We start from the raw sequence: 11,431 nt of genomic DNA, 5'->3' as shown, positions 1-11,431 counted from the left end.
GTTGGGGATACTGTCCCCCGTGCAACGGAAGCCCCACTTTCTCTGCCCATCTCTTACTAGAGATGATTTCATCTGGCTGCCGGGTCCATGGCTTCTCCTGAAGCTGGGTGGCCTGGCCTGGCCTGGCCAATGAGAGTCCAGAACACTCTGGAACATGGGAAGGGGGGTTCTTTATAGTGTCCCAAGCCACCTACTGAAGAAGACAGAAAGGCCACACCCCATCCTAGGTTAGCATAAGGGAGCTGGGTGAGTCCCCATTAGCAATGGGGCTGGAGCTGGAGTTCCTTGGGCCCCAGCTTTACTTCAGCCAAGGATGGAGCAGTAGCATTATTCTGGAACACTCTAGAACCTCCAGGCAAAGGGCTGGAGCCAGGGTCGCAGAGCATTCTGAGGCCTTCCCAGCCCAGGTGGAGCCAGCTCCCACCCCATCCCCTAAAGGTCCTCATGTGGTTGCTGGCACTATGTGGGGTTTTCCTGGCAGCTGCCGAGGCCTGTGTTTTCTGCCGCCTCCCAGCCCACGACTTGTCAGCCCGCCTGGCTCGGTTCTGTGGCCAGACGAAGGCTCAGTGGAAGGCATGTGAAGTCTCCCCAGACTTCTTGGCCTTTGCCTTAGGTAAGACCAGACATCCAAGGACAGACCCAGCAACAGTCAGCCCTGTACCCCAAGGGGGGCAGCATGTGACTTCCTAGCTGTGCCCTCAAGTGTTCACAGCCCTTTCTGGGCACAAGGGCCTCTCCCTCTAGGACAGCTCTAGAACCCAAAAAGGTCAGGAGAGATCCCAAAACCTCCTCCTGGGCTGGGGAGGGAATCAATGGTCCTCGCCCATCTCCACAGATGAGGTGTCCCTGAACAAAGTCACAGAGAAGACTCACAGAGTCCTGAGGGTCATGGGTGAGGCCAAGGGGAAGGTGTGACCTGGGGGCTTGGGAAGACACCAAGGAGGGCTGGGAGGCAGGAGCCGGGGCAGCAGGAGGGCTGATGGGGAGGGGCAAGTACAGGCGTGGGTGAACTGGCACTGTGAGGCCCAGGGCAGTGTAGCTACTCTCTGCTTCTCCAGAGATCAAAGAGGCTTTCTCCTCACTCCCCGCGTATTGGCAATGGCTTCAAAAGACCAAGCTCCCCGAGTACACCAGGGAAGGTACTGACACAGGACACAGGGAGGGCGTCCAGGGGTGCCTGGGATCTTAGGCAAAGGGGCCAGTGGCTCACCCTGTCCCACCCCTTCCTTGTCTTTCATTCCAGCTCTCTGTGCTCCCGCTTGCCGTGAGTAGAAAAGGAAATGGGTAGCCAGGCCCTGGGTCTCCAGGGTGTCTGAGGAGAGCCTGGCAGCGTGGGGAGGAAGCTAGGTGCCCTGGAAGGGTGGAGGCCTGGGCCTCCCTCTCCCCTGCCGTCTCCTACAGGGGGCAGCACCATCCTGTACAACTGCTCTACCTGCGCGGCCACTGAGGCGTCCTGCTGGCCGCGAAAGCGCTGCTTCCCAGGTCCTTAGTCCCCACCCCGGCCCCACCCCCACCCCGCCCCATCCCTGAGCCCTTAGGCTCCCCCAGTGCCAGTGGGTGTGATCTCCAGGATTATTCACTGTCTCCCGGGGTCCCTGCAGGAAGTCAGAATCTTTGGGAAGCCAAGATTCTGCTCCTCTCTATCTTCGGAGCTGTCCTGCTTCTGGGTGTTCTCAGCCTGCTGGTGGAGTGAGTTGTGGGATGAGGGCGAGAAACAGCCTTCCAATCACTGGCCTCCCTCCATCCCTCCTCTTAGGCCTCCTGTCTTCTGTCTTCCCTCAGGTCCCGCCACCTCCAAGCAAAAAGTGACTTGTAAAGATGCTGACAACCTCTCAGTCTCCAGCTCTAAGGGGTGTGTACCCACAACTTCTAACCAGCCAGCCCCTTAATCCCAGCCCCAAAGTCTCAGTCTTCCAGACCCTAAAACCCAGACATCCCCACCAGGATCCCAGCATCAGATGGCTGCCAGGAACCCAGGCACCCACAGCTGGAAAGTTCCTCCCCTCCAGCTCTCAACCAATCAGACTAGGCCATCAACAATGCCAGGAAAATAGCTACAGAAGGAAAGAATCCCCTACAGCACCACTCCCATACCCCCTCTGCCTGTTCCCAGAAAGCGGGGGCTGTCTGCCGCAGAAGCTACTCTAGGCCCTCCTGCGACTGGTTAGGAATCCGGGAATGCCTATTCTGGAAAACTCCAAGTGAGACCACATCAGTCAGTCCGCTGGCATGCTCTCCCTCCATTGTGCTAACATCTTGAAGCCCTGACCCCCTTTGGAGGCCTCTTTCCTTCTGGGCCCAATTAAAACTGCTATCTCTGGCCTCCAGCCCTGCCTGGCTTCTGTCTATAACTGGGGAGGGCAGAGGGAGGACGGGAGACTCTCAGTGTGGCACAGTGATTCTCAGGTGGGGTGATTTTGCACCCCAGGAGACATTTAGCAACATCTGGAGATGTTTTTGATTGTTTTGTCTGGGTGGGGGGAATGTGCTACTGGCATCTACTAGGTAGAGATCAGAGATTCTGCTCAACATCCTACAATGCACAGGAAAGTCCCCAACAACAAAGAAGTAACCTGTCCAAAATACTAATGCATGGTTAAGAAATCCTGGTTTGAGAAACCAAATGGTCCCCCACCTATCAGAGTTTAGGGTTCAGGAATGGGAGGTGGGGCATAGGACAAAAAGAGAGGCCTGGCCGGGGTGTGGTGGCTCACGCCTGTAATCCTAGCACTCTGGGAGGCCGAGGCGGGCGGATTGTTTGAGCTCAGGAGTTCGAAACCAGCCTGAGCAAGAGCAAGACCCCGTCTCTACCAAAAATAGAAAGAAATTAATTGGACAACTAAAAATATATAGAAAATATTAGCTGGGCATGGTGGCGCATGCCTGTAGTCCCAGCTACTCGGGAGGCTGAGGCAGAAGGATTGCTTGAGTCCAGGAGTTTGAGGTTGCTGTGAGCTAGGATGACGCCATGGCACTCTAGCCCGGGCAACACAGTGAGACTCTGCCTTAAAAAAAAAAAAAAAGAGAGGCCTGTTACCAACCACAAGTCCAAGTCCAAGCACCTAGGCCTGGAAGGGATCCCAGCTCTCATCTAGCCCAGTGGTTTTCAACCGGGTACCTGGAGGCTCCAGGACAAGTGTTCACAATCAGCTGCACATGAGAGTCCCCTGGGCAGCTTTAAAAGTACCCATGCTTGGGCCCCACCTGCAGAGATTCTGAATTAAGTGGTCTCATATGGGGCGTTTGGCTAGTGAAACCCACAGCCTGGCTTCGAACCACTGTTCCAAGGGTGCCCACAGGGGCCCTGGGGATGGGGAGAGGAACTGCTACCCCTACCATGAGAGCATCTCATATCTTTTTCTTCTATATATTCTAGTCCTATCCTTTTTTTCTTTTTTGTTTTTTGAGACAGGGTCTTGCTCTGTCACCCAGGCTAGAGTGCAGTGGCGTCATCATAGTTCACTGCAACTTCAAACTCTTGGGCTCAAGGGATCCTCCTGCCTCAGCCTCCCGAGTAGCTGGGACTACAGGCATGCGCCACTATGCCCGGCTAATTTTTCTATTTTTGCAGAGATGGGGTCTCACTCTTGCTCAGGCTAGTCTCAAACTCCTGAGATTAAGACATCCTCCTGCCTTGGCCTCCCAAAGTGCTAGGATTACAGGTGTGAGCCACCGAGCCCAGCCCCATCCCTTCATTTTACATGTGAAGAAAATGAGACCCAGAGACCACATAACTGTCTGAGATTACACAAGAACTCATTCATTTGGTCATTCAACAAAGACTTAGTGAGCGCCCAGCAGGTGCCAGGCAGCCTCACTGCCCAAGATGGGGTAAGAAGCCACACCTCCTGACTGCCCGGTCACCACAGCTCTCCTCTGGGCTGCGGTAGCTGCCTCGTACCCTCCCGTGCTGTGCCGTCTTTCCAGGCTGAATGTTTTGGAGTCCTGCTTGTTTCACAACCAAAATTCAGTCAGTCCTGTCCATTCTTGAAGGACCTATCCTGTCTGTCCCCTTCTCCTGCCCATGGCCCCCCACCCATCTACCCCAGAAGCCTCTCACAGGGGGCCCCAGCCTCCCAGGAGCACCATGTGACTCTGCCTGCTCTCCTTGTACCCATTTCTCCCCCAGTGGCCACACTGGTCTTCCTAAAACTCCACACTGCTCACAGCCTCCTGTCCAGTAACAAGTGATGACTAAGAACTGCGGCTTTGGAGTTGGGCTGCCTGATTTCAAATCTGGCTTTGTCTCTCACTGGACTATGGGCAAGTTATTTAACCTCTCCTGTGTCTCTTTCTTCATGTTTTAAATGTGAATAATGAATTTTACTGGCTCTGTGGCCTTTTTTTCTTTTTACATTTTAACATCTCTGAAGTCAGAATGCATCTTAAATTGAAGGCATGCCATGGCTTAATTAATGGTATTTTTTTCTTAGCAGTACACAATAGTATAGATTACAATTGATGATATCTTAAATTCAATGGAATACAGTAGTACTTACCTTACAGGATTATTGTGAAGGCCAAATATGTTTATATAAAATGCTTGGGGCCGGGCGCGGTGGCTGTCGCCTGTAATCCTAGTACTCTGGGAGGCCAAGGCGGGTGGATCATTTAAGCTCAGGAGTTCGAGACCAGCCTGAGCAAGAGCAAGACCCCATCTCTACTAAAAATAGAAAGAAATTGGCCAAACAACTAAAAATAGAAAAAATTAGACAGGCATGGTGGCACATCCATGTAGTCCCAGCTACCTGGGAGGCTGAGGCAGGAGGATCGCTTGAGTCCAGCAGTTTGAGGTTGCCGTGAGCTAGGATGATGCCACGGCACTCTAGCCCAGGCAACACAGTGAGACTCTGTTTAAAAAAAAAAAAAAAAAATGCTTGGGACTGTGCTCTATGGGTATTCACTATTAGCCATTATAACCTCTTGCTTAAAGACCGTCTCTAGCTCCTCTGTGCCTGCAGAATATAGATCTGGCCTCTATTTACCCTGACATTCAAGGCTCTCCATCAGCAGCTGCCACCTGTCTTATCTGCTTCTCAGATCAGAGCTGTCCAAACAAGATGTAACTGGCATGTCCACTTGGATGCCCTACAGGCATCTCCGACTCTGCACGTCCAAACTTGCCTTCCTCCCCGACTCCACCCCACTCTTGTGACCTCTCCTAGGCTTAATGGCAGCACCAACTGTGTCCCGGACATCCTCTTCCTTCCTCTCTTCCTCTAATGCCCACATGTCCACTTCTCATCAGTAACCAAGTGATCTGCCTTTGTAACACTTCTTGGAATCCGGCCCCCTATGTGTCCCTGAAACTTTATCGCTTCAACACTGCCAACCCCAACACAACCTCCACAGCCAATTTGTAGTTGCCCAAACATTTCCTGTCTTCTTATGTCTCCGTGCCTTTGTCCAGGCTTGTCCCTACACCCGGGAGGCCCTTCTCCTTTGGCTCAGACATGACCTTTTCTGAGAATCCTTCTCTCAGCCCCTGGAGCAGAGCAGAGTGTCCTTTTTCAAGACATCGCTCAACTGTGGCACTTGTTACATCAAGGTGGTAGTGTTTGTTTCCTTTTATTTTATTTTTTTTTAGGGACAGGGTCTCACTCTGTCGCCCAGGCTGGGGCACAGTGTCACAGTCATAGCTCACTACAACATCACATTCCTGGGCTCAAGTGATCCTCCTGCCTCAGCCTCCTGAGTGGCTGGGACTATAGGCATATGCCACTGTGCTTGGCTAATTTTCCTACTTTTTGTAGAGATGGGCTCTCGCTCTTGCTCAGGCTGGTCTTGAACTCCCGGCCTCAAGCAATCCAACCACCTTGGCCTCCCAGAGTGCTAGGATTACAGGCTCGAGCCACCACGCCCGGCCTGGTGGTGCTTTACCCATCTTCCCTCTAGAAAATGTACCACCCTATAAAACCACTGCTTAAGGGTTTGTTACCCTTGTTTCCAGAGTGCTTGGCACATGGCAGACACCAGGACGTGTCTGTGACAACTCTAGCCCCTTCTCTGAATCTTGTGATATACACTGCCCTAATAAGGTCTTTGCAAGCATGTGGGACAAGAGGCTGGCAGAGTTAGTGTTTCTTTCCGTGAACATAAGGACAACCCACTGGAGCGTGTCCTGCCAGGGCTGGCCTGGTTTTTCTAAGCCCCTTGGCAAACAAGGGAGGCTGCTGTGCATGTGGCAATTTTTTAAATGGCCCCCAAATTCTTTGACATGCCTCCCACAGAGACGTAGGGTCTATGTATCCTCCCCTTGAATCTGGGCTCTGTGACTGACTGACCAATAGAACATGGCAGAAGTGACACTGCGCCACTTTTTGGGCCCAGGCCTTAAGGAATTGGCACCTTCCACTTTGTGTCTCTTGAGACGCTTGCTCTGGAACCCAGTCACCATCTATGAGGAGGCCCGGACTTCAGGAAGAATCCACATGGGTGGGTCCCAGCCAAAAGCCAGCATCTCCTGCCAGATGTATGAGTGATAGTACAGCCCCCAGCTGCCCAGTCACCCCCAGACTTTCATTTTTCCAACTAGGACCCCATACATTGTGGAGCAGAGATAAAACATCCCCACAGCATCCTGCTGGAATTCCTGACTCCTGATTCCTGGGAGACCAGGGACATACTAACTAATATGGTCGTTTGTATTCCTCAACAGCAGATAACTGAACAGTGAGGCAAAGAAAGGAGCCTAGGACTTGCCATGAAATGTCCAGGGCTTGTGACATGGCTGGCCCTGTCTCTTCCTAGCTGTGTGCTTCACCAGACTGAGCCCCAGTCCTCCTACCTGTCCAGCGGAGTTAATCATGGCTAACACGGGCGAAGACAAAGTGTCAGACACCATTCTAAACATTTTATGCACTGTATGATCTATAGCCATGTAACAAATTTCTCTAAAACTCAAGGGCCTAAAGCAATAAGCATTATGTCACAGTTTCTGTGGATCAGAAGTTCGGGAGCAGCTTTGCTGGGTGGTTTTGGCTCAGGGTCTCTCACGAGGTTGTATTCAAGATGTCAGTCAGAGCTGCAGAAATCTACAGTTTGACTGGGGCGGAGGACCAGCTTCCAAGATGGCTCCCTTGCATGCCTGGCAAGTTGGTGTTAGCTGTTGGCAAGAGGCCTCCGTTCCTTGACATGTGGAGCTCTCTATACAGCTGCTTAAGTGTCCTTGTGACACGGTGGTTGGCTTCCCCCAGAGGGATTGATCCAAGAGAGCAAGGCAGAAGCCACACTGTCTTTTGCGGCCTACCTCAGAAATCACACACCACCCTTTGTGCACTATCCCATTGATTAAACACATAAGCCCTAGTCACCGTGGGAAGGGTCTACACAGCAGTACAGACACCAGGAGGGGAATTTCATGGGCAGCCACTTTGGAAGCTGCTACCATGCACACACAGGTAATTCTCCAACAATCCCATAAGGTAAGGTAGATACTCCTAGTAGGCTTACCTTGAAGATGAGGAAACAGAGGTACAGAAATGTGAAGTAACATATTCAGATTCATAGTCTTTTTAAGTGGTAAAGCTGGAATTCGAACTCCGGAGCTGAGGGCTAAGCTACCGTGCTGTAAAGGCCCTCAGATCCACCGTGAGCCTGAAGGAGTGTGGTGGCTACAAGAGTGAGAACACTTGGGAAGCAAAACAGCAGGATACGTACAAGGGGGTGGGCTGATGACTCTGAAAACCAGTGAGTCACATGCAAATTGGGAAAGGATGGGAACTCAGGGTCCTGGGAGATGGAAGAGGGATGACATAACAGGAGGGTTTTACCCAAGGGTCTTGGAAGAGCCAACCACGTGCAGCCAGGGAGTACCAAACTGGGAGCGGGCCAGGGATGAGTTTACGAGAAGAACATTCATCAGTGTGGTTTGGAAACTCCTATTCCCATCGCTTCTAGAGAAGGACCTCTTGATTTCAAAACTGATGACTCTCCAGATGACTCTCTTTCTCATCCATTTGTTCAACAAAGGTCACTGAACACTTATCACATGAGTCAGGCACTAGATTGCACATGGGAGACGGAGTAATACCCAGGCAAGATGAAGTCCTTGTTTGCCTGAAGCTTTGAGTCTAGCAGGGGAGACAGAGATGAGTTACTGGCAAATTCTACCAGAGGGATGAGTGCAATGACAGGAAAGCGCAAGGCTCTTGGGGTGCAGAGGAAGAGCCCTGACCAGTTAGGCGTAGGCTTCTTGCATTAGCAAGGTGGGACAAGAGTAGGCCAGGTTGGGAAGACTTTTCCAGGCAGAGGGAACGGCGATGCAAAGCCTCAGAGGAGAGGAAGCTAGAAGGCTGAGGCACTTGCCCCTACTGAGAGGCTGATATGGCAGAGCGGGAGGGAGAGGGAGAGCTCAGTGAGCGCAGGATCAGAGCAGAGAAGAAGCCAGGGAGGCACTAATGTGGCTTCCGAAAGGAGTGGAGAAGCTTCTGCACAGGGATGGGCCTCACTCAACTGGCACCGCTCCACCATCTCACCCCAGTCCAAGGCTGTGGGTGGCGGGGAGGCAGCCAGGTGCCGTCTCTGCTTATCTTCCTAGCTCTCTGCCCTGTGGGGTAAGGCTTGGCCCTGCTGCTATGAATGCGCTCATCCTTCTGGGACACAGAGCCTACAGGCAGGGCAGTGGAGGGGGCAGTGCCCAATCTGGGTCTCCGGGTTTAAGTGTTAACAGGATGTACCATCCCAGCCTGGAGGAGGTGCTCCCTCAGGGTGGTTAGGATGGTCAGGCTGTGCTCCCCCATATCCTACCCTCCTTTAAGGGCATAGGTGGGGAGGGGAGAAGCTTAACTCCAAAAGTAAGAAACTAGGGAGAGGGGGAGGGATAAAAAGGCTTCTAATTCTCTAGCTTTTTTTCCCAAGCCAAAAACAAAAGTGGGGCTGAGCCTTTGCCTCTGGTTTCCTGCTGGGGCAAGATGTAGAGACCCAGTGAAGAGTGTAGAGGACCAAGGCCAGGTGTCCAACCCTTAGTGCCCATCTCCTCAGCCTCCCCTCCATCTGTGATGTTGTGATATAATAAGAAATATATATTTGGTCTTCTTCCCAGTTCCTGGCACAGAGCTCCTAAAACCCTTGGAATTTCCTGAGTGACAGCAGTGCCAGGAGCATCTGTTGTTATTCATAATAAGCCCCCTTCAACCATACCTGAGTTTATGCTAATGAGGTGACTCCTGGAGGATGGGGGCTGGTTGCCAGAGGAACCAACCATGTGATCAGAGGCTTGGAACTTTCAACCCCACTCTCCAACCTCCAGGGAGAGGAGAGAAGCTAGAGATTGAGTTCAATCACCAAAGGCCAATGATTTAATCAATCATGCCTTCATACTGCAACCACCATAAAAACCCTCAACAATGCAGCTCAGAGAGCTTCCAGGTTGGTGAACACATGGAGGTGCTGGATGTCACCACCCAGAGAGGGCAAAGAAGCTCCACACGCCTCCTCGATACTTTGCCTTGTGCACCTCTTCCATTTGGCTGCTCATCTGTATCCTTTTTTTTTTTTTTTTTTTTGAGACAGAGTCTCGCTTTTGTTGCCCGGGCTAGAGTGCCGTGGCGTCAGCCTAGCTCACAGCAACCTCAAACTCCTGGGCTCAAGCAGTCCTACTGCCTCAGCCTCCCAAGTAGCTGGGACTACAGGCATGCGCCACCATGCCCGGCTAATTTTTTCTATATATTTTTAGTTGTCCGATTAATTTCTTTTTATTTTTAGTAGAGATGGGGTCTCGCTCTTGCTCAGGCTGGTTTCGAACTCCTGAGCTCAAGAAATCCATCCGCCTCAGCCTCCCAGAGAGCTAGGATTACAGGCGTGAGCCACCACGCCCGGCCACTCTCATCTGTATCCTTTATATTAACAATATCCTTTCTAACAAACTGGTAAATGTAAGTAAATGTTTCCCTGAGTTTTGTGAGTCATTCTAGCAAATTATTGAACCCGAGGTAGGGATCATGGGAACCACTGAGCTGTAGCTGGTCAGTAGGATGGACTGGAGCCCAGACTTGCAATTACCATCTGAAGTGGGGGACAGTTTGTGGGACTGAACTTTTAACCTGTGGTCTGCACTAACTCTGGGTAGTTAATGTTAGAATCGAATCGAATTGTAGGACATTCATTTGGTGTCTGCAGAGAGGTGGAGAATTGCTTGGCATGGGAGGAAAAACCCCACACATTTGGTGTCAGAAGTGGGATGTAAGAGTACAGAAAAACTTTTTTTTTTTCCTTTTACCACTCGATAAGCAAGGCCTAGGCAGGGCCAGCCTCTCTCTCCTGAAACAACTGTAAGCGCCTCTTCACTGTGCTGCCTGCATCTTCTCTTTCCCCCTTTCCCAAACTCTTACTACTATAGGCTGATTCTGTCACTCCACTGCCTAAGATCACTTCCCAGAGCCCTCAGGTAAGGGCCAAGCTCCCTGCTGTGTTCTGCACATCCTGTAGAATGAAGCTCCACCAGGGAAGGGATTGTGTCTGCTTGTTCACCTGGGTCCCCAGAACCTGGCTAAGAGTAGAAGTTCCGTGGAAGTTTGCTGGAGAGATGAATGGAAGCCTGCTCTGGCTTCTGCCTCTCTGGCTACAGGGCCTTCACATCTCCCTATGTCCCTACTTCATGTGTTCATTCAACTCCCAGACAACCTCTAGTTCACCCAGATCTGTAAGGACACTAGGTATTCAGAGGAAAATCAGGTTTCCCATGCTCTTTTCTGAGGAATTCATAGAACCATTGTATTTCCCACCAAGAACCTGGACATTGCTTGCTCCATCCCTCCAGCCTGGAACGCCTTATCAACATCCGACTTGTCCTTCGGGGCTCAGATCAAATGCTACCACTCTTATGAAGTCTTCCTTCAGGGTTTCATCCAGTCCAGTGAGAACATTTGCTCATTTCTTTGCATTCCCAAGGCCCTCTCCATTAATCCTCGCGTATATGGGAGCTATTGCATTCACTCATTCATTCATTCATTGATTCATTCATTCAATAGCACATGCATTGAGAACCTGCTTCTGACAGTACTGGTATTGCATACTAATTTGTGAGCCCACTGCAAGGGGAGGAAGCTGAATTCAGACTCCTGCATTAATCTGGTACTCCTGAAGGATGCTAGAGCTGTTTTAGGTTGGTTCCCATCTCTGGCTCCTGGCAGAAGCAAATGAATTTACTCTCTGGAGTAAAACATCTCAAATTTAGGCACTTGGGATTCCTGCAGATCAAGGTCAATAAAACATAATCACAATCATAGCCACACAAGGAAATAATTCATCATGAGTAAGAGTCAGCAGAAACAACTACAAATTTATATCTATAGGATATTAAAACTTGGAATCTAAAAAATGAAAATAGGAATAAAATATTAAAGAAAATGTGGAATAAAAAAATTAGAAAGCAACAAGGGACTATAAAAAGTAACCAGAGGGCCAGGCATGGTGGCTCACACCCTGTAAT

The 11,431-nt window shown here is 50.9% G+C and overlaps 1 protein-coding gene across 1 annotated transcript; it reads left to right on the top strand.

Moving 5' to 3' along the window:
* The first annotated feature begins 426 nt into the window (after positions 1–426).
* On the top strand, positions 427–1,870 carry TMEM95 (transmembrane protein 95). Its single transcript, XM_012655648.1, has 7 exons — positions 427–613; positions 836–892; positions 1,059–1,139; positions 1,244–1,264; positions 1,402–1,482; positions 1,602–1,689; positions 1,783–1,870. The coding sequence occupies exons 1-7, from the start codon at positions 445–447 to the stop codon at positions 1,814–1,816; spliced, it is 531 nt and encodes a 176-aa protein (XP_012511102.1). The 5' UTR covers positions 427–444; the 3' UTR covers positions 1,817–1,870.
* Positions 1,871–11,431: the final 9,561 nt, after the last annotated feature.

Source organism: Propithecus coquereli, unplaced genomic scaffold (genome assembly GCF_000956105.1).
Source record: "Propithecus coquereli isolate 6110/MARCELLA unplaced genomic scaffold, Pcoq_1.0 Scaffold482, whole genome shotgun sequence".
In the NCBI taxonomy this organism is placed as follows: Eukaryota; Metazoa; Chordata; class Mammalia; order Primates; family Indriidae; genus Propithecus; species Propithecus coquereli.
The sequence above is the reverse complement of the archived record's forward strand: the minus strand, read 5'-3'. Positions and strand labels throughout refer to the sequence as shown.

Coding starts and splice junctions, on each gene's coding strand:
- TMEM95 (XM_012655648.1), top strand. CDS start 445: ATGTGGTTGCTGGCACTATGTGGGGTTTTCCTGGCAGCTGCCGAGGCC. Junction 1,265..1,401: donor TCTCTGTGCTCCCGCTTGCC/GTGAGTAGAAAA, acceptor CGTCTCCTACAG/GGGGCAGCACCATCCTGTAC. Junction 1,690..1,782: donor GTTCTCAGCCTGCTGGTGGA/GTGAGTTGTGGG, acceptor GTCTTCCCTCAG/GTCCCGCCACCTCCAAGCAA.